At 39.4% G+C, this 22,700-nt stretch overlaps 2 protein-coding genes across 2 annotated transcripts in view; both read right to left on the bottom strand.

Moving 5' to 3' along the window:
- Positions 1 to 6,173: 6,173 nt before the first annotated feature.
- On the bottom strand, positions 6,174 to 12,050 carry LOC310991892 (GTPase IMAP family member 8-like; the record flags this gene model as incomplete). The annotated part of the gene is made up of 3 exons (XM_083979823.1): positions 11,650 to 12,050; positions 9,580 to 11,134; positions 6,174 to 6,189 (listed from the first exon to the last, which is right to left on the bottom strand). The coding sequence occupies exons 1-3, from the start codon at positions 11,873 to 11,875 to the stop codon at positions 6,174 to 6,176; spliced, it is 1,797 nt and encodes a 598-aa protein (XP_083835949.1). The 5' UTR covers positions 11,876 to 12,050.
- A 1,277-nt stretch (positions 12,051 to 13,327) lies between these two features.
- The window catches only part of LOC310991891 (uncharacterized protein), a gene marked incomplete at its 3' end in the record, with an annotated part of 147,902 nt that continues 138,529 nt past the window's right edge, over positions 13,328 to 22,700 (bottom strand). Inside the window, exons 7-10 of the mRNA XM_083979822.1 lie at positions 18,930 to 20,395; positions 18,344 to 18,626; positions 15,760 to 15,816; positions 13,328 to 13,371 (exon numbers count right to left, since the gene is read on the bottom strand). Of these exons, the coding sequence (XP_083835948.1) occupies positions 13,328 to 13,371; positions 15,760 to 15,816; positions 18,344 to 18,626; positions 18,930 to 20,395 (1,850 nt within the window). The remainder of the gene's footprint in view (positions 13,372 to 15,759; positions 15,817 to 18,343; positions 18,627 to 18,929; positions 20,396 to 22,700) is intronic.

The following is a 22,700-nucleotide window of genomic DNA, read 5'->3' as shown; positions in this document are numbered from 1 at the left end:
TGTCACAAAAAGTCTGTCACTTGAAAAAGGCAGTCATGAAAAAAATCTCACATGTAGCATTACACACACATTCATAATGCAAAAAAAGTATAAAGCTTGTAATATCATAATCATGAACATATTGAAATCTGATTAACGTGAATTCTAGGTATGTCGGTACTCTTCCTCCTGTTTTTAACTGGAATCTTATGTGAGGGAATAAGACTCATGTGATCAGAGATAAAAATCATTAAAAAACTGACCATTACAAGGTCTCAGAGAAACCACAATTCTTCAGTTAGAACATTCCCTTGGATTCTCCTTAAATACAAAGCCCTCTATTTCAACACAATGGCCACCAGTCCATTAAATGTCCCTTAACTTAATCAGCCTGCAGTAAAAGTTATTATTCACACCTGGCTGTATTGACCAGAAATAAAGCACCGATATAAAGTTTTGAGGTATGCCTTAGGACCACACCCAACCTGCATTTTGATTTTCACACACCTGACAAATGACTTTCTCTTGCAACTTACCACGTTATCACTGCAGCAAAATGTGTCTACATAAAATACAGCTAAAATACTCTATTGGTAAAGTACTAAAAACTGACATAGAGCCGTTTTCTGATCAGTCCGTGAAGTAACGTCCTCAAATTGAATCTAAACGCTCACCTGTGGTTGATCAATAATCCCTTCTTGATGTCGGTTTGCATTCACCTGCTTTGAAATAATCACGTTGTCCGTTCATTCAGTTACAAGGTTGATGTACTTCATCTTTACTCTTTATGTTATGAAGTTATTGTTCATGTTTCTTCCCCGCAGCTTCATGTGTTGTTGCGCCATCAGTCCACGCCCATGCCCATGAAATTCCACACCTACCTGAGAAGGGTGTGATGAAATGAAATAAAAGAAGAACCAACTGTGGAAAATAGTCTATTAATATTAATTCATTCCCCCCTCACAAAATTGTCACTGATGACCTAAATATTTTCACAAACAAAGATTTCCGTTAAAGCAATACTTACCTTTCTGGAACTTTTGCATATTTCTTTGTCTAAATTAAAATGCTATTAATAATCTGATGATACATTAGAATGTAAGAGAAACCCAACAGGGTTAAAAACTCATCATTTTTTCATTCTCATATAATTCTGAGAAAAGTCTGACCAATAATATTATTCGGTCCGATTAATAAGATTTGACGAGCGACCGAACCTACTTAATATGTAATCACTTTGTGCACCCCTCTCCTCCTCTCCCCCCTCCCGACCAGGAAGAACGCTTATTGACAGAGCAGTAGCAGGACACAGAGAGCAGAGGAGACTAGAGTCACAACACACACTAGAAAGAAGGTTTTTGGAAATAAATAGTTTTTTAAAAGACCAATAACTGCAGCCGCAGCTGGTCGTGGAGTTTCATGTCTGATATTGTAACGTTGATAGTGATCAGCCCCGAGTGATACGTAAACACAGGAAGTCACATGTGTCTATAAAGCATCCAGTGCTAACGGCTAGGGGTCTAGGCTACTGTTAGCTCTGTGCTAACGGCTAGGCTACTGTTAGCTCTGTGCTAACGGCTAGGTTACTGTTAGCTCTGTGAGTTCTCAGCGGTCCGGACCCGGTTGAACTCCGGACCGGCGCGGCTCGACTCGGCTCGGTCTGGATTTATTTTGGCCCTGAACCAGCGCATCAGGTGGCGCTGGTCCGGCCGCCAGCCCGGCTCGTTGAGAACTGTAATCTGTAACAATCACTTCCCCTGGGTCTCCAGTAGCAGTAGGCTAACAACAGTTTATTATAAAACTCATCAGTCATCATCACTGAGTCCGTTTATACGGTTTAAAACTCCGGTGTTGTGTTTGTTTGTGTTGTTCCCGTTTCACTCGCGTTCCTGTTCTGTTTACCGTTGCCATGCCAACGCATGCAGCAGGGAGGGAGGGGGCTCGTGGAGGTGCAGCAGGAGGGAGAGGTGGGTGGGACTTGTGAGGGAGGTGGAGCTGTTGATTTTCAAATGTTTGTGCTGTGCTGAGTGAAATGCCAGATCGGTAAGTATTGCTTTAAATGACTATTTCCGGACTATAATGACTTTTGATTATGCATAAAACATTAAGACGGAGCTTTAGCTTACATCTGTGAAGCACCGACAGACGGAACATGTGTCATATAGATGTAATTTGAACAGACATCACCTTGATGAACTCTATCTATCTATCTATCTATCTATCTATCTATCTATCTATCTATCTATCTATCTATCTATGTCTTATATTAAACCGAAGTTGGTTTTAGTTAGCCTATAACCCGTGTGTATCACAATAACTTAATTCTTCTTCAGATAAACCAACATTAATAGAAAAAGTGTACACAAACAAACAAAGCATAAGAACTACAAGCAGTAGTAATGTGTGGAGCTTATTTCATTATGTTAGAGCTCCATCTGCTGCAAACCAAGAGACAATGCAGCTCAGTGTACAGACACCACTTATATATGAGGAAAAGCATAAAAAGCAGTAAAGGTACAAAGCAATACAAAGTGACAACAACAAAAAAAAAAACGAAAAAACCTCAAGCGTAGAAAGCAATAAGACAAAAAACAACTACAAGAGTGATGTTATGATGATGACAAAGAAACTGCTGCAGGTAAGCAATAAGAGACAGAAATTGCCCACCAAAAGGATGAAAGAACATAATTAAAAATGCATTATGACATATAGAAAAGACACAAAATGACGACAGGGAAACACACACACACAGAAAAAACACAGAGAAGTAAATAAGACTCACCTGACTCAGTTACTACTCTCTCAGACAGAGGGACACTCAACTCACTTTCATTCTGGATGTTTGCTTCCTGCGGTCCATTGCCTTTGAATTGACCATAAATCCATCAACATGTAGCAGAGACACAGACCTACATTCACTGTTCACATCATTACATCCTGAGTGAAAATGGTCATCAACCTGAGTAAGAGGTGGAGCTGGGGGAGCAGAGACCGCGGTGTTTGCCGCTTAAATTAATAATATGGCGAGCAAAGCAAACTCTCCCGTTACCATCGTTAGCCATACTCACAGGCTTAGCTAGTTAACGAGCTAACGTTAAGCTATCTAGCAGATGTAAATGAGCTCACACATTGATACGTTAGAAGTGTCAAAGCAATAAAATGATACTATAATTTCACTCACCAACAAAACTGGAGAACAGCAACGAGCCACACTGTCTGAAATCCTCCAAAAGACACCGACAACAACGAGCTCAGCAGCAACACTACAGCCATGTTTAGCTTAAAGAGTCACCAAGCGGACATGGTAACGGCTTTCAAACTGTCGCGGCAGTCACCTGTCAATCAAAGCGGCCACGCCCACAATGACCTTTACACTCTAGGATTGACTTGCATCTCTTCTCTTGTTCATGTCATTGATGATGAATTTAAATAAAGATTTGAGTTAAAAAAAAATCTCTTCTCTTGTTCACTCCAATTAGTACAGTAAACTAGATATCACAGATTATTTTGCTCCACAATCACAGATATTTAATCCGAGCCAAACAGATCCACAGTGAGGGGTTAGAGCAGCCTTGCCTCCGTGTGTGTTATTATTTACCATATAGACCCACGATTCACACTATACCTAATAGTCAGACATTAACACAACCACAAAAACACCAGAATGTAGCGTTCTATTGCTTCTTTCTTGTTTAACTGCTGCAGAAATGCAGACAAACGTTTTCAGAGATGGCCTATAGACATTTCCATGTAGGCCATCTATTTTGACTTTTTAGCTTATAGCTTCTTGATTTTCTCTTGTCTTTAGCCTAATTGAACTAGGATTTATTCATTGATTGCACCTTGAATTTACATGTTTTCCTTAGTGATGAAAACCATAGGTAATTTCTCAGTTTGTAGAGTGGACAGGCTTTTAGTCCATCTGTTCATTCATCCACAAGCGTCGGGAACGCAACGGAGGAGAGGAGAGAAGGAGAGGATGAATCTGTGCCAAATAAAAGAGATTTTACTTCAGAGAATTTCCATAAATCTGTTTTTTGTTTGTTGTTGTGGGTTTGTTTTAGCTGTCAGATCACAGTGAAACAAATGAAACCAATTTACTTCCGTGTGTATGTGTGAATATAGGCTATGTGTTAAAGCATCCCTCCTCGTGACACGCTTACAGCGGTCTAGACATGCAGGAGCGCCTGAAATAAACACTGAACAATGAGCAAAGGGTCTAAGCAACAGAAACCAGTCTAACCAATTTAACCAGGTTAACTTTATTCTTTTTAAAAGTTAAGATCTCAAGGTATGCAAAAAACAATGAGACACGAAGTCTCCGAGAAGCATCTGTTCATGTTACAATATCATAAGTTGTATTAAATATTTATAATAAAAAATAAAAATAAAAAAACAATAATGATAATGATAAAGTAGCCCACTATAATGGCAAACACAGTAGTAGAAATGACAAAACTATATAAGTCTAACACATGAATCACCCAGCAATATGTCTACATTTGGTCTGAAATAAGTATTTTCTAATAGTCTTTAAGTGCTGAACTGAAGGCAACTGGACTTCTTGATTGATTGAATACATTTCACCTCATCAAAAGGCTTCTTGAGTTCTGCTAACAATAGCAAGAGAAAGTCAATAAAGTCAGTAATCAGCAGTAGGGTTGTTGGGATTAAAATAATTGACATACCATTTCATTTCATCAAGACATTCACAAAAAGAAAGAAAACAAATGATACATCTGCACTGACATCAATCTATTCCTGCTCACCTCTCATTTATAGGTTATTCTTAGAAACACTGACACCCAGTGGTGAACATGAAAACTGTATGGTCTTTTACCAACAAAACTATGTACAAATGAATAGACATCCTGCTTAAAATTGTGCTTGTGTTACCTAATGACAAAATGTACAAAAAGCATTACAGCATCAGTTCTGGTCTCAAGATATGGTCAAGGTGGCTTTTTATATACATAAGGTTGAGTCATTCTGAACAAGTAAAAGTCATAATGCAAAAAAAATCTAAAAGTAAAACATTGACATCATCACTATGCTTAAACCAATCATCACACTCTTTTGTTTTGCATGCTATTAACCTAAGTAGCTGTCTGAAAAAATGTAAGAAACTGAAACAATGTTTTTGTTAGTAATATTTAACCAATACATACAAATATAACTTATCTACAACATTCAGCCGGTGCATATTCTCATTTGCCCAGGTCATAGTATTTCAAAGGAGGTTAAATGGAAAGCAACTGGACTTAGTTATTTGTCTAGGAAGGCGTTTCACCTCTCATCCAAGAGGCTTCATCAGTTCATGTACGCATCTGACCAGGCTGGGACTGGTCCAAACTGGTGTGGAGACTCACTATTTAACCTCTTGTGTGGGCGTTTCACAAGGGTGATGTGACATCATCACCCTTGTGAACGCCCACACAAGAGGTTAAATAGTAGCTGTGTCTCAATTCAGGGGCTGCAGCCTTCGGAGGACCCAGCCTACGTGGCCTCCGGAGGCAACGGCTTCGGAGGCTCCTCCGTCGGCCGCATCAACGGTCGGTAAATGAGACGGTCTAGCCTTCAGAGCATTTCCCGATTGCATCCGAATGCAAACAACGGCCGAACGTAAACAACAGCGTAACGTTAAACATTTGAAAGTGGCGCCTGCAACGGCTCTACCGCTTCTCCGCTCCTCACTTTTTTTCCTTTTTTTTTTTTTAATAAGTAGAATAAATACACGGGCAGTTATCATTAATATACTAATAAACAAACAACTGAACAGCAGCCAGGGGGCTAGGCTATTAAGTGAATAGAAAAAAAAAGAGCAGAGTGATATGTTTTCATAGCTTTATTATCATTTGAGTCAGATGCTTTGCCTCCGCTCCTCACCTGTGCGGACAGCAGAGCTCAGCTCAGCGGGCAGCCACACCTCCGAGCCGGGCGCTAAGCCGGGTTACCGTGGCTACAGCACAGAGCTGCTCCGTTCGATAGCTAACGGCTAGGTTGTTAATAACAACAACGGTGCAGCAAAGCATCTTGGGATATAGGAGGCCGCGAAGGATGGTAGCGATGCATCCTCCGAATGCAGGGGAAAGGAGGACGCATTTGGAGGCTGCATTTGGAGGACCCTCGAATTTGGACGAATTGGGACAGCCTTCGCGCAGCGCTGTGACGTAATCGGCCTTCAAATGCACCCTTCAAAGGATGCAGCCCCTGAATTGAGACACAGCTAGAGAGTCACAAGGGTGATGTGACATCATCACCCTTGTGAACGCCCACACAAGAGGTTAAATAGTGAGTCTCCACACCAGATAGTTGGACCAGTCCCAGCCTGGTCAGATGCTACATGAACTGATGAAGCCTCTTGGATGAGAGGTGAAACGTCTTCCTAGACAAATAACTAAGTCCAGTTGCTTTCCATTTAACCTCCTTTGAAATACCTACAACATTGATTTAAGGTTTCACCTCTTGACCTTTATTCCCATGAACTTCTGTTACTGACCCTCTGTCTCTGATGGTCGGTCGTGTGTGGTCAACATGTGTCTTTCTGAGGTCAATGACATCAGCTTTATTTTTCCAGTGTTTGGGGAAAGCTTCTTGGTATATTCTGCTGCTGACAGCACCATCTCATCACTGAAAATTGTTTCAATGTGACTTAGGAGATCCACACTGTTGTGGTGATGGAGTTTGTAGGAGGTTGAGCCCCTGGCTGCAGAGGAAGGTGTGTAAGCCAGGCTGGCTCAGGCTCATCTTCAGGTGATGGGAATTTATTTTTTTGTAGCTTTAGATCGACAAACACCACCACAGCTGAGTGGAGGACAGATTTTAGAGGTGTCTTTGGATGAAAGGTTGGGAGGTAAGGAAACTGTGGGGCTGCTGAAAGATGTAATGCAATACCAGTGCCTAAAATAACTTCTTGATGACAAATTGGAGATGATGACAATGACAATAAACTTCTACAGTAGATGGCTGTTACAGTATGTGACAACTTCCATCTTCTTCCTCACACTGTCAGAAGTCACCTGCAGAATGCCCTTCACTTGACTAATTAAAGGTAAAGGTACTTTATTAGTCACATATACAGCTAGTACAGTGAAATTCTTTCTCTGCATTTAACCCATCCCTGAGGAGCAGTGGGCAGCCGCGGTGCGGCGCCCGGGGACCAACTCCAGACTATGAGCCAGTGCCTTTAAATTAAAAATTAAATTATGCTTTGCGAAGAAATGCATACTCTTATTTTGGAAAGATGATTTCCCTCCAACTCTTAAGATTTTTACAAATCAGATTTCAGCTTTTTTACCCTTAGAAAAATTAACTTTGGAAAAACATAAATGTGGTCATATTTTTCAAGAATTTTGGTTTCCATTACTTTTAGGTCTGGAGGAATTTTCTAAAGGGCACATATGATTGGTTGAGCCCTGAATTGGTGCCCTATAGAGCAGGGCAGACCTTAATATTAAATATATGTATCTCTGTAAAATATATGCGTATGTTTGACTATGTGGATGTACAAACGTGTTGCGAGCACGCTTATGTGTATGTTGGTGCAGGTAAGCACATATAGGTGCAAATACCCACTAATGTCAGTGAAGACAGATTGCTGCTTTTTTTTTTTTTTTTTTTTATTGATTTAGATATTTGTATATTTGTTTATTTTTTGGTTTGTTTTTGTTTGTTTGTTCTGTTTGTATTTTGTTTTCTTGTCTGTCCTATATAGCTAGTGTATATACATGGGTTTAACAAAAAAAAAGAAGAAAGAAAGAAACTGTACGAGTCACCCTATCATCGATATTGTTTCAGGATGGATATTTTTGTTGTTGTATCCTTTTTGTTAATTTATTGGAAATAAAAATATATTAAAAAAAAAAAAAAAAAAAAAAAAATTAAATTAAATTAAATTAAATTAAATTAAATTAAAAACATTATTCAGTTATATAATAGCAAAAGAAATGACAAAAAAAAGAATCCCTCCTTCCAAGTAAAAAATAAAAATGTAGACATTGAATAAAAAGAAACACAATATTCTGAAGTATAATAGTAACCATTATCAACATCAAAGCCTTCTTTAACTCTGTGTGACAATAAAATCTAAAACTGCTCTGCCCTAAGCAAAATGACAGCTCATGTAAACTCATTTAAAGCAAACTACTGTAACTACATTATTTCTCATTAGCTGAACTTTTGGACACTGGCTGACTAGAACAATATGAGAATGTGAGACATTGTAGTTAGAACCATGAGTGGATATTATTGATGGGGGAAAATGTGTAAATAAAACATTTAATTTAACCTTTTTATTTTGATACTAGAATCAAAAGGGAGGAACCTGGTGTTGTCGCACCTCATAAAATGTTACAGTTGTCCTCTTTCCTCACATTCTCTTTCCTCACATCCTCTTTCTTCACATCCTCTTTCCTCACATATTCCTTTATAAAGTTTTTGATTTCTTCCTCATGTTTTGTCTTTAGATCATCAATTGCTTTCTTCTGATCTCCTTTGTTTTGAGTTGAAACTTTATCTTCCAACTCTCCCATTTCTTGTTTTTGCTTTTGCTTCTTTTCCTCAAACTGTTTCTTGAAACTTTCATCTTTCATCAACTGTTCAATCAACAAGTCTCTGTTTTCTTCTAATTCCGTCATCATACTAGCAACGTCATTTTCATATTTATTTTTGAACTCATTGAATTCTTCTGCTTTCTTTCTGGCCTCTGATTCATATTTGTTTTTAATATTCCCAATCTCTCTGGTGTGTTCGTCTTTTAACTGTTTTCGCTGCATTTCTTCCTGTTCTTTTCTCATCTGATCCTCTTTTATTCTTCTATTCTTTTCTTCCTCCTTTGCCTTCTCATACTCCTCTTGGAGTTTTTGCAGTTTTTCTTTCTCCTTTTCTCTCTGCTTTTCTTCCTCGAGATGGTTGGCCCACCATTGTTTTCGCTGATTCTCCCATTCATCTTGTTGTTTTCTCATCTCTTCTCTGCTCTTTTCCAGCTCTACATCAGTCTTCTCCTTTGACTCTGATTTAGCTTTGATCTTTTCCTCCAATTGTTGAATTTTCTGTTCCCACTCCTTTGCTTTAGTCTCCCCTTCCTCTCTCCACTTCTTTTCCTCTTCCTTTCTCTTTTCTTCTTCTCTTTTTCTTTTGTTATGCTCCTTTTTGATGTTTTCTTCTTTTTCCTCAAGTTCTTTCTCCCTCTCTCTTCTCTCCTGTTCCATCTTTGCTGTCTGTTCTGACATTTTTGTTTCCATTTGTTGCATTTGTTCCTCATGCTTTCTTTTAAGTTCATCCTTCTCTTGCTGCATTTCTTCTTCTTTTTCCTTTAAGATCCTCCTAAACTCATTTTGTATGGCTGCCTCGGCCTCTTGGAGCAGTTCATTTGTGTAGTATTTGCTGCCATTTTTCTTTATCATTGTCTCAACCATGATCAGCAGTTCAGTGACTTGTTGACGGTTTCCAGGATTATTATTGTTGAACAAATGGTATCTGCCTCCACAGTCACGAATTAGTTTTTCGACAAAGTCGCCACACTCATTTATGTATTCCTGAAATGACTGATCTTGGAATTGGTCTCCTCCTGTGAATATGATGATTATGAAATCAGTTGACTTCTTCCCAAAGACCTGTTTGATCAGCTCCACAGATTTTGTTTCCTGCTCTGTAATGCGACCAGTTTCCATCACCAGTAAGAAGACATGAGGTCCAGGAGCCAACATGCTGATGCATTTCAGCTCCTCTTGAACGTTTTCATCGGACAGAGATGTGTCAAACAAGCCGGGGGTGTCGACCACAACAACAGGCCGTCCATTTATCTCTCCAACTGCTTTTTCACAAACCTTGGTGACTGACTTTGGGCTGCGTTTAGAATTAAAATGTTTGTTGCCTAAAATGGTGTTTCCAGTCGAGCTCTTCCCAGTGCCAGACCGACCAATCAGAACCATCCTGAGAGGCTCTCTGCTCTGATCATGATCTTCTTCTTCTATCCCGCCCTTCTGTTTCACTGCCTGAAGTTCAGCCATGAGTCTTGTAACCCTCTCCATCTGAGCCCTGGTGAACATGTCCTTAGTGAAGCATCTGGATCCTTCAACACTCATCTTGTCCACAGTGTCCAACAGCTCAGGGATCTGCTGTTTGTCCTTGATGTTGACAACAACATATCTTCCTCCACAGCTCTGACAGAGCTCCTGGATGTCTCTGTTATCTCTGACAAAGTTAACAACAGCTGGACCTGTAGGATCTGACTCCACAGTGAACAGGATCATGATGAAGTCATTGACTCTACAGCTGAATGTGTTCTGGATGGTTTCTAACTCTCCTTTGTCTTCATCAGTGAGGGGACCCACAGGTAGGACCAAGATGAAGCCATGGACGCCCTCAGGATCACAGAGGGAGATACACCTGAGTGATTCCTCCATCACTTCCTCCTGAGGTTTTCCATACAAGGCAGGAAGCTCCACCAGGGAAACCTGACGTCCACACACCTCTCCCTGATGTTTAACACACTCTGATGAGTTGGAGACTGAATGAAGCTCTGTCTGACCTAAAATGGCCTCAGCTGCTGAAGTCTTCCCTGCTCCTCTCCTCCCACACAGAACCAGGTTTAGAGCTGGTTTCATGGGGTCAGACTTTGTTCTCCTGGTCTCTTTGGTGAGGGTGAGGAAGGATCCTCTATTTTCATCCACAATGGTCTTAATCTTCTCCATCAGCTTATTATGGTCATTTTCAAACATCTTGTATTGTCTTCCTCCACAGTCTTGAAGCAGTTGATGAACAGTGGGTTGTGATCTACTAATCTTCTCTGTTAAGGCGACCATCGAGTGTCTCAAAGCATCTTGACCAAACAAACTCAGGATGAAGTTCAGAGTTTTTCTGTTCTCCTCAGTGAACTCAGAAGGCTTCACCACCAGCAGCAGAACATTTGGTCCAGGAGAACAAAGAGAAACACACTTCTTCACTTCTTCTCTCAATGCTTCCTCTGTCAGACTGAACATGTCTGGAGTTCTCACCACTGTTACTGGTTTTCCTCTCCACTCTCCTTTGGTAGTCTCACATGGCTTTTGTGGGTTGAATTTTAAAAAATCTAAATGTTTGGTGCCAGTGATAGATCTGAAGAGTGTTTTCTTATTCTCCTTGATTTTACCAATCATCGTGATCCTCAGTACACCTGCAATTAAAGTCCATAAAATAAAACATTAGGTTGCACAATAAAATGAACACATTGTTCACGTCTTAATTCATCACATTAACTGTAACCCACCATTAGTTACACAACAAGGAGGGATTTACACATGGCCTCTTATTGTATCAAAACTGAAATGCCCTCTAATTTTATCCAATATGAAAATTTTATGTCACAGTCTCTCAAATGATTTTTATTTCTTGTTCTTTTTTTAAAAATGTTTCTCAGTCAGTTCATTGTGGATCCTTTTCAGTCAGTTACCTTATCATTAGCCCCAAATTAATATACTGTTGATCTCTGTGTTGTGTTGTGAATTATCACTGTATTTACCTGGATAATATTGACATGTAATATACTTACATGGTTGGGTCATTGAACATTCACTGGGAGTTTTCACATCTGTCAAAGACACAGTAATGGTAAGTACAACAGTGTGATTCTGTTTTCAGGGTTTAATTTTAAAAAAGTTGTAATTTACTGAGTGATTGTCCTGCACTTACCAACAGTCTCTGTAGGAGCCACAGTTACTTCCTCTTTTTTCGGGTTTTCCTGATCACATGTTAAACCTGGTGCTGCTTCCTCAAAAACATCACAGCTCACATGTCCATTGTTCTCCTTCACAATTTGACCCATTCTTGTTAACAGCTCTGGAAGTTCAAGGTTCTCCTGCTTCAAGTATCTGTATCTACATACTCTGATCATGTCTTTTAATGGTCGATGGTTCATGTAGTTTTCACCTGAACTCTCCTCTCTGGGTGTTGATAACAGTATCAGTGAATGATCAAATGATTGATCACTGAAGAGTGTCAGGACTCTGCAGAGCCTCAGTCTTTGTTCCTCAGTGAAGTCTTGAGGCTGTAGAACCAGCAGGAACACATGAGGTCCAGGATCAGAAAGACTCACACAGTCCTTTATAAACTCTGTCAGTTTGTCTTCAGAGATGTTTGGATGCAGCAGATCTGGAGTGTTGATGAGGACTATTTGTTTCTCCTTAAATCGTCCACTCTCTATCTGACAACAGTCTGGTTCTTCTTCAGTGTTGAACTTGGTCTCTTTCAGGATGAAGTTCCCCACTGAACTCCTCTCAGACCAGCTGTTCCCCAGCAGAACGACCCTCAGCTCAGACACTGAAAAGAAAATGAATTCTGTCAATTGTAGCATTCAAACATAACCTTTTAAAAAAATTAATTGAAAGTGAAGTGTATCCCGAGTACATCATCTTAATTACGCTATGACACTGTAACAACAAGTCACATCTTTGTCTTGTTTTTTTCTTTTACTTTGCAATATCCATTTGTATTGTCAATGTTATTTTATATCCCGTCTTTACATGTTTGTACTTGTACATGTTGTCATTCATAAACTATTCCTGAAAATCGTGCAGATTTTTTTTTCCACCTATACCTCTGGTGCACATATTGCATACTGCACACTGCACTTGAGATTGTGCATGACTAAAATGCTGAAATCAATATAGGAAAAGTAGGTGCAGGCTGTTGTTGTTTAAATTGTGCTTTTTGGACATTTTTATTACGTTGGACAGTGAAGATTGACAGGGAGAGAAGAATGACATAAGGGAAAGATCATCTCGTGGCTTGAAATAGCAATCACTGCTTCAGGCCATGCCAACATGGGACATGCTCGAACAAGTCGACCACTGAGCACTCTAAGCTCGGGTTGATTTCAATCGTATATTATCATACCATATCTTAATGGACACATAACATCAGTGGTATTTTCAAAATCTTTGGGAAAATCAGGAAAAGTAACTTCAGATTAATTTTAGTCATATATTATTCATACCATATTTTAACTGACACACAATGTTATTGGTGTACTAAAAATACTAAATGGTATTTAACACATTTGGACAAATCACCCAAACTATGTCAGTTCAGTTTGACTCACTGTCAGGAGGCAGAAAAGGGTAACTGCGGCAGCGCTTCCGAGGTTGAGCTTCTTCTGTTACTATAAGGATATAGAAATATACATTATGCAGTAGTTATTTTTCATATTCATTTCATATTTTTAGTCAAACCTAGCAATAGATAGCATCATAAAAAACTATAAGCAGACCTGATATTACTTAATGACTGAATAGTGTATAGTCAAGATTACTTCATTTCTCAGACAGACTGATATCTCATGCAGTTTAACGCACAGTCAGGGCAAAGGTGTTTAGGGGCTGCTGCTGCGCCTCTGGGAGTTCAATTTATCATCATCTACAAAACCACAGAAAATCAAAAAACATCAAAATGACAAAGTCAGCCTCAATGTGCTGCCTTTGACTAGACAAAAAGCAGTAATTTATGTACAAATAGTAATCACAGTAATGGGTTCACTTGGGTTGGATCTTGCAGATTCATTTCATGAGTTCACAACGGCTGCCTAATGATGCGTTTTGTCAGTACTTTAAACACTTTTTCAAAACTTAATGCACAGCACCCAAAACACCCAATTTCCAAAACAGTTATTTTGATGCTCAAAATCACAGGGTGAACTAAATACTAACACAAATGTCCAAAATGCAATGAAACTCTCCCTTGTCTTTCCATCTTTTTTTGTACAAGATCAGCCCAAATAGGTCATGTGACTGAAAGAACCTTTGTTGTTTCCTAGATGTTAAGTCGTGTAGATGGGAATCAGCTGTATTAGCTCATTCAACAGTTTTTCAGAAGCAATGAAGCAAAATACAGGTTATAAATGTGTTTCAATCTTCATGGCTGCTCAGCCTCAGCCTTTTGTTCCTTATAGAACGTGAGGTTTTCTGTTTTGATAAACATGGTAAAAGCATTTGAAAATGTAGCAGAACTGTTCTGGCCATTGCTGAGCTTGTGTGTAAAAAAGTTAAAAACAATTTTAAATGTCTAAAATGCACGTATTTTGTGTCAAAAGAACAAGATATGTGTTAATTGTACAGCCCACACTGGCCGTTTTGAAAAAGTGTTAAAAGTATTGAACAACAGGTCATAGTGACCGGGGCCGGCTCTACGCAGGGGCAAGAGGGGGCAGTGCCCCCTCAAATAAATGTCTTGCCCCCTCAAATCCAAATTTTAGAAGTTGAGAAAGCACATTTTAATATACTCAACAAATGTGTATATTACCAAAGAGAAAGAAGTTAAGTTGGGGGTTCAGACATCCCTCTATCTAGACATGCCGGTAGTCCGACACTTTTTGATACCGCTATTCCGCGCGTCTCTTTTTTTTTTTTTTTTTTTTTTTTACAGCTGCGATACCCAGGCGCGTCTCTCTCTCTCTTTTCTTTTCAGCATGCCTATCACCGGTTTGATGAGGGAGTGATGTTCTTAATCTCAACAACTAAACTATCAAGCCACAAACAAAACTGACACACATGATAAACAAACAGAACTATGCTGCAGTTTGTTTGTCAAGTTAACGTGTCACCTTCAGCACCACGGACAGCGCCGCGGATGAGCCGCGGAGCTGCATCTGTGAGCGTCTGGGCTCTGGGCTTAGGGCCTGGGGCCTCATAGCAGTGTAAAACTGCTGCTACTAAATGTTTTGCTTAGCCCTACGGTGAAAATACACCCAAAATATTTACACCTTTTTCAGATCTATCAAACTGTGCATGCACAACTCTCAGCAATTTCTCTTTGATAAATCAAACTGGATCCAAGAACGGTGCGCAGTTGCGCACGTGAACGCACCTCCGTCCCGGAACCCCTAGACACAACCATATATGGTCAGCACGTGCATATTAATTAGCCATGTGCTCTGTGGAGCGACAACAAAGTGACAACGAAGACAATGGGCGGAGGGCGGGGGGAAGAAAGCCAGATAGCTACACGGCATCGGGCAATAAATCAGTCAGAAAAATGATATTGCATTTTAACAAAGCTACAATAAAAACAAAAACCTCCCAAATCTCAACAAAAGGGAGCAGAAAGAAGAATAATCTTACTCTTAATAATCTTAATCCTACAAATTGATAAAATTATCTGCAGTAGCACAAAAATCCGCCGAAAAAAAGGGACAGGGTTCTTTTCTAAAATGTTCTGTCTCCCCCCCTCCTCTTCTCAGAGTACACCAGAATGCTTCACTCACATTTTAAAATCACAAAAATTTTCTGGGGGGGATGCCCCCAGACCCACCTACAGGTATTTAGCTACTCACCTTTTTCACCCCCTCTGGGTTTGCAATGCATCTTCAGGTATATGCACCCCCCCCCATATAATGTGGCTCTTTGCATTACAACAGTAAAAAATTTGGGCTCTAAGACCCTGGTTGGCCACCCCGACCCCTAGTTGGACAGGTCTGAAGGTAGAGGCCTGACAAAGTGCAATCCACTTCTCCAAGTTGCCGTTGGACACATAGTCAACAACCCAATTCAATGAAGTTACTATAAGCACAGAGAAAGAAAAGTGCTGGAGCATGATGTGTTCACATGATGCCCCCTTCACATTTCTGACTGCCCCCTCATATATGCCTGCCTAGAACCGGCCCTGATAGTGACCATAAAAAACTGTTAATAAATAAAGCGGATCATCACAACGGCACAGTGCACTCATGCACCCTCACAGCCTGACCGAGACCAACAGACTTCAGAATTTTTCATCCAACTACAAGTATATGATGCTTCACTGACTCACCTGCAGCAGCAGCAGCGGCCATCTTGAACTCTGCTGAGAACATCAGGATTACTTCAACTGGAGGGAAGAGGAAAGAGTTAAGTTTCTCAAACACTAAAATCTGTTATCCACACACTCAATGTGAACTAATAACCATGTTGCCATTAACATCTTTGGATAAACAGTGAATATTGTTTCAACTCTGTGTCACCCGCATGTTAACATAATCACTTAGGGAGAGCTTTCCTGCCTGTCTTATCTAATTCCTCTTCCTGATTCTGACCACTGAAATGTGAAATTCCAAATCACTATGCTGCTGGTCGGGAAGGAGGGGGTATTCGCTTGGTATCACCCTTAATTAGACTACTATCATTAACCAGAAACCATCTTCGACGCGTTCAAGAACGAGCAGTCACAATTTCACATCAGTTAGGGTACGTTCCCCCTGACTGTCTCATGCAGGTCGCGACGCCATTCCACTGACAAATCCAGTCCGCAGACAAATATATTTCCTGCGTGGCCTCGTCAGATTGAGAAATTAGATTATCAAATACACTCACCTGTTGATGGATCAATAATCAGATTCTATTGTCAATCCATCTCCCGCTTTCCAATAATGTTTGGAACGTTTCCTCATTAGTCCGATGAAGTTTCGTTGAAGTTGTTCGTGTTGCTTTGACGTCCGAACATCATACGTGTCATCAATGCCAGTCCATTCCGAAAGTGAAAGTCATGTGATTTATTTGACTCCTCTCTGGTTGTATCTGTTAAGATCTAAACATATTTACACGCGTATATTTAGTATGAGTAGCCTATTTATATTTTTACATCCCATTTTCACCATAAACATCCCAATCCATCTGACGTGCAGTTAACTGATATTTTGTTTAAATCGACTATTCTGTGATTAGCTTTGTATTGAATTTATTGCAGAGAAATGTCGCAAACCTGTTCTTCCTCACCTCTAAAATGATCATACAAACAAGGATCTGCATGGTTTTTATTATGCTTCATCTCTCTATTACACTTAAAACATTAAAAACGGATCCAGTGAACAGTTATGATGCACGGAAAAATTAAACATGTCTCAAACAGTGACTGATTGTGATTTGAACACATGTGATAAAATTGTGCAGCTTATATTTAAGGTGATCATACAGCAACAAACGTTTGGTGTTCAAAAAAACCCAACAAACAAACAAAAAAAGCTGTTTCAACAATCAGTGAGATGTGGAGCTCTTTTCATTATGTTAGAGCTCCACCTGCTGGACGCAGCGAGGCATCAGACAGTCAGCTCACTGCACACTCAAACAAGTATATAAACAAAATAGAGAAGAGATTGCTCCTGCACAGCTCAGGTAAAACTCCACATTGGTGCAGGTGGTATCAGGAACAAAAACCATGGAAAAAGAAAAGAAGGTTCCACCGCACACAATGGGGTACATTCAATTAATTTATTGTTAAAAACAGCAGCAACGCGTTTCGCCAAAGGGCGAACCTTCTTTTCTTTTTCCAAAGTATATAAACAAATTAAATACAGCATTTTGCTCTTACCTTGTTAGAATGAAAGGATTACAGAGAACCCAGTACCCCAAAGGTTCAGACAGATACAGCCAAATAAGAAACAGAAGAACAACTGTACAAAGCAATGCAAATTGTTATTGTACTGGGGGCCTTACATTAGCCTATAAATGAATGTGACAGTCCCGAATGACATTAGATGGTAACAGTCTTCAAAGTGGGTCAATGATGTGGTCAATGTGGTGAGTGGTGTTCCAGTATTTTTTCCATAAAAATCTGACTATATACAGTAAAATAAATCTGGACTCAAAAGTGGAATAAATGTAACTCACTTTTGCAATGCAAGACTATGTTTCTTGACAAATTTTAAATAATTTGTCACACACTGCGCTATTTAGAAGAGCAGTGTTCCTGTCCTGCTCAGTGTTGCCAAATTGGATTAAAATTAAAATATAGAACTCCAGAAACGGTAACAGTAATTGAATGAAAAAGTACTAGTTTCATTTCAGTTTTAAATTTCTCTTGTCTAAGTTCTTGATGCTGAAGCCAAACACTGAACAATGAGCACAGGGACAGAATGACAGGAACAAGTTTAACCAATTTAACTTTATTCCATTTAAAAGTTTAGATCACATGTTATGTCATCATTCCTGATGCCATCACAGTATTTAACAGTTCAAATTTCTTTAGACATAAATTCATTGAAATTATTTTGTGTCCAGTGAAGAAAGCTATCAAACAGAAAAAAACTATCATCAATTATGACCAATTTGAAACGAAAAACAAAGTTAAAAGATAAAGTATAAATCACTTTGTGGACATTATAAAATGTCAAAGTAATTTAACATTATCATAGGGAAATTAACAAACAAACTAGTACATAGTTTAACAGCCAGTTTTAGAGAAAAAAAAGATTTGAATTTGAAAAATACTGACAGAAAAAAATCCTTTGTGGAAAACCCAAGCGTTGAAAATAAGGTAAACAAAACAAAAGTTGCCCTTCTACTACCAGAGCGTTTGTTTCTGGCCTAACTTGATCTGAGTTTTTCTCTGCACTTTGGATCTTTTCCTCATGACATCTGACAGGGCTGCTGCTCCTCTGGGCTCAGAAGTTTCTCTTTCAGATCATCAATCTCCTTTTCATGTTTTTTCTGCAGTTCCTCCAGGTCTTGCTTGTCACTGTCTTCATCTTGGGTTGCAATTTTCTCTTTCAACTCTTTCATCTCTTCCTCATGTTTCCTTTGCAGTTCATCCATTTTATCTTTCTCATTTGTTTCATTTTCTTCCAAAAGTTTCTGTTTTAATTCATTGATTTTCTTCTCGTGTTCTTTCTGTAGTTTATCCAGTTCTTCTTTCTGCTTTTGTCGCTGTTGGTTAAAAAACTTCAGTTTCCACTCGTTAATTTCTTGCTCCTGTTTGGTGGACAGCTGAGCCTTACTCATCCTCTGATCTTCTTTACTTTGGTTCACAGGTTCTTTCTCCAATGATTTCATTTCTTTCTTGTGTCTTTTCTTAAATTCATTCAGTTTTTCTCTTTCTTTCGTTTGGTTTTCAAGTTTATGTTCTTTTAGAAGATCATCCACCTCTTTTTTCTGTGTTTCCTGCATCGTCCTTATTTTTTTCCTGTTTTCTTTCTTTTTGGTCAGAAGTAGCAGAACTAACTCAGTCACCTCTTCCTTATGTTTGTCCTGCAGTTCACCCATGCGTTGTTTCAGATTTTTTTCTTTGTGTTCTGCGAGATCCTGTAGGTTTTTATATTCTTGCCGTTTCTCCTCTATTTCTTTCTTCAGATCCATCACTTCCTTCATGTGTTTGTCTATCTGAGCTGAAAAATCCTCCTCCATTTGCTTACTGAACTCATTAAATTCTTCAGCTTGTTTTCTGACCATCTTCTCCATTTCTGTCTTATAATTTTCCTCTAATTCTTTACGTTCCTTCTCTTCATGTTCTCTTCTCATTCTGTCCTCTTCTTTTCTGTTGTTTTCAGATTTTTCTCTTTCTTGTTCATATTCTTGGAGTTTTCTGAGTCTTGTTTGTTCTTCCTGTCGTCTCTGTTCATCTTCTTGTTTTCGTTTTTCCCACCACTCTTCTTGTGTCTTCTCCCAGGCTTCCTGTTGTTTTCTGATCTCCTCTTTACTCTCCTTCAGCTCTCTGTTAATAGTTTCCTTTGATTCTGATTCTGATCTTATTCCATCCTCCAGGTCTTTTATTTTTTGTTCCCACTTTTGTCGTTCAATTTCTTGCTGTTCTTTCTTCTTCCTGTCTTCTTCTTCTCTCACTTTCTGTTCTCTCTTCTTCTCATCACGTTCCTTCTTTATGTTCTCCTCCATTTCCTTGAGTTGTTTGTCTCTCAGGTCTCTTTCTCGTTCAATTTCTGCTCTCTGTTCTTCCATTCTTCTTCTCATTGCTTCTTTTTCTTCCTCATGTTTTCTTTCTAGTTCCTCCTTCTCTCTCTTCATCTCGTCCTTCTCCTTCAGAATCCTCTTCATTTCTTTCTGTATTGCTGCTTCAGCCTCTTGCAGCATCTCATTAGTGAAGCAGTTGTCTCCATTTGTCTTCACCATGGTGTCGATCTTCTTTATCAACTCTTTGACTTGTGTATTATTGTGTTTATCACGGTTATTAAACACATGGTATCTTCCTCCACAGTCAGAGATCAACTTCTTAAAGGAATCTTCACATTTGTTGATGTACTCTTCAGCAGTCTGCTCTTCATATTCCAGTGTATCTCCTCCAGTTAAAAGAATGACGGTGAACTTCTCTGAATCCTTCCCAAAGACTTCCTTGATGAGTTTCAGTGTCTCCTTCTCCTCTGCTGTGAATCTTCCGATCTGTATCACCAACAGGAAGACATGTGGACCTGGAGCCAGAAGACTGATACATTTCACCATCTCCTCATTAACCTCTTCAGGGGACAAGGTTGTGTCAAACAGACCAGGAGTGTCGACGACAACAACAGGACGACCGTCCACTTCACCCTGAGCTTTCTGACAAAACCTGGTAACTGATGTTTGATTTGATTTGGCTTCAAACTCTTTTCTTCCCAGTATGGTGTTTCCTGAGGAACTCTTTCCACTTCCAGTCTTCCCTATCAGCACAATCCTGAGACAGTCTGGACTCTTCTTGTCATCATCACCTGTGAAAAATGAAGACTTAGAGTTCATTTAAGTGCAGACAGTTTTACCACTCTTTAGACCGCAAAATACATCATACTGCAAGTTTTGCAATGTAATTAAAAAAAGGAACATTTCTTTATATTACAGACTCATAAAGACTTCAGTTAATATTTTTTAATTACTACATGTCCTCATTTTTGCTTTTTTGAAAATTGAAAACTTAATGTCTAAAAATGGTTGAAAAAAATATTTTTAAAAAAAATGGTCCAAAATGGTTCAAGTTCTCATAATATGCCTATTTAAATACCCAATAATTGCTCAGTATTTACAACTCACTATGCCTTTTGTTCTCCACTCCTCCAGTTCAGTTTGCATTCGGGTAATTTTTTCTATTTGCACATGTGCAAACATCTCAGTTGTGTAGCAGGATGGTTTGTCCTGGTTGAGTCTCATCTTGTCCACAGTGTCCAACAGCTCAGGGATCTGCTGTTTGTCCTTGATGTTGACAACAACAGATCTTCCTCCACAGCTCTGGCAGAGCTCCTGGATGTCTATGTTATCTCTGACAAAGTTAACAACAGCTGGGGCTGTAGGATCTGACTCCACAGTGAACAGGATCATGGTGAAGTCATTGACTCTCCAGCTGAATGTGTTCTGGATGGTTTCTAACTCTCCTTTGTCATCATCAGTGAGGGGACCCACAGGTAGGACCAGGATGAAGCCATGGACGCCCTCAAGATCACAGAGGGAGATACAACTGAGTGACTCTTCCATCACTTCCTCCTGAGGTTTTCCATACAAGGCAGGAAGCTCCACCAGGGAAACCTGACGTCCACACACCTCTCCCTGATGTTTAACACACTCTGATGAGTTGGAGACTGAATGAAGCTCTGTCTGACCTAAAATGGCCTCAGCTGCTGAAGTCTTCCCTGCTCCTCTCCTCCCACACAGAACCAGGTTTAAAGCTGCTTTCATGTGTTCAGACTTTGTTCTCCTGGTTTCCTCAGTGAAGGTCAGGAAGGTTCCTTTGTTTTTATGCACAATGCTCTCAATCTTCTCCACTGGATGATTAGGTTCTGCTGTCAATGTTTTTCTTCTGACAGCCTCCTTCATTTTCTTTTTAAATTGTTTACTGCTAGTGAGTAATTTGTTGAGTGGATTCTTTTTGTCCCCAGTTGTACCAACCATCCCAGTCCCAAGGTCATCAGCTACGAAATCATACAAATAAAACATTAAACATTAGAATGAAAAATACAATGAACACATTGTCATTTAAGTGCTTCAAGTAATCATAGAGACTAGAAAAGTGCTATAATGCAAGTTAATTTACCATTACCACTCAATTCATTACACTGACTGTATATAATATATTTTTATTGTCCACCATGGTAGAAAACTGTCTTTGGTTTACCGACAAAAAAGAGAGAACAGCACTCATTACTTTGACAAGATGTGACATACACATTAGTAAGTTACAGCCTGATTCATCTATATTAAATTTGGGTCGGTACCGTCACCGTCATTTTACACACACAAATCTTCTCTTACAGTTACAGTTACAGGTTACAGTCTATCAAATGGTCACCTGTTTTCTTCAGTTTGTTCATTATGAACACTCAGTTACCTAACGTTACGGCTCAATGAATGTACCCAAATGACTGTTTACTTTTCAAGCTGATTCTACAGACGTCAACCTACTATGTCTGTGGAATCAGTCAGAAATGTCTCATCTAAATGTTGTGTTAGATATTGATGCTGTATTTTACTGGATAATAATGATGTTGTACTTACATGTTTGGGTCGTTGAACATTCACTGGGAGCTGTCACCTCTGTCAAAGACACAGTAATAGAAAAGCAGTGTATCAATGGTTAATACTTTAAGTTATAATTCATGATTCTCCTGCACTTACCAACAGTTTCTGAACGAGCCAAGTTAAAACTGGTTCCTTCCTCTTGTTTCGGCTTTTCCTGATCACATGTTAAACATGGTGCTTCGTTCGAAACATCACAGCTCACATGTCCATTGTTTTCCTTCACAATTTGACCCATTCTTGTTAACAGCTCTGTACGATCCAGGTTCTCCTGCTTCAAGTATCTGTATCTACAGATTCTGATCATGTGTTTTAATGGTCGATGGTTCATGTAGTTTTCACCTGAACTCTCCTCTCTGGGTGTTGATATCAGTATCAGTGAATGTTCAAATGACTGATCACTAAAGTTTTTAAGGATCGATTGTAACCTTGTTGTGTGTTCCTCAGTGAAGTCTTGAGGCTGTAGAACCAACAGGAACACATGAGGTCCAGGATCAGAGAGACTCACACAGT

This window comes from Trachurus trachurus (genome assembly GCF_905171665.1).
Source record: "Trachurus trachurus genome assembly, chromosome: 9".
NCBI lineage: Eukaryota > Metazoa > Chordata > Actinopteri > Carangiformes > Carangidae > Trachurus > Trachurus trachurus.
Note: the sequence above shows the minus strand (reverse complement) of the source record. Positions and strands in the feature narration are given on the sequence as shown.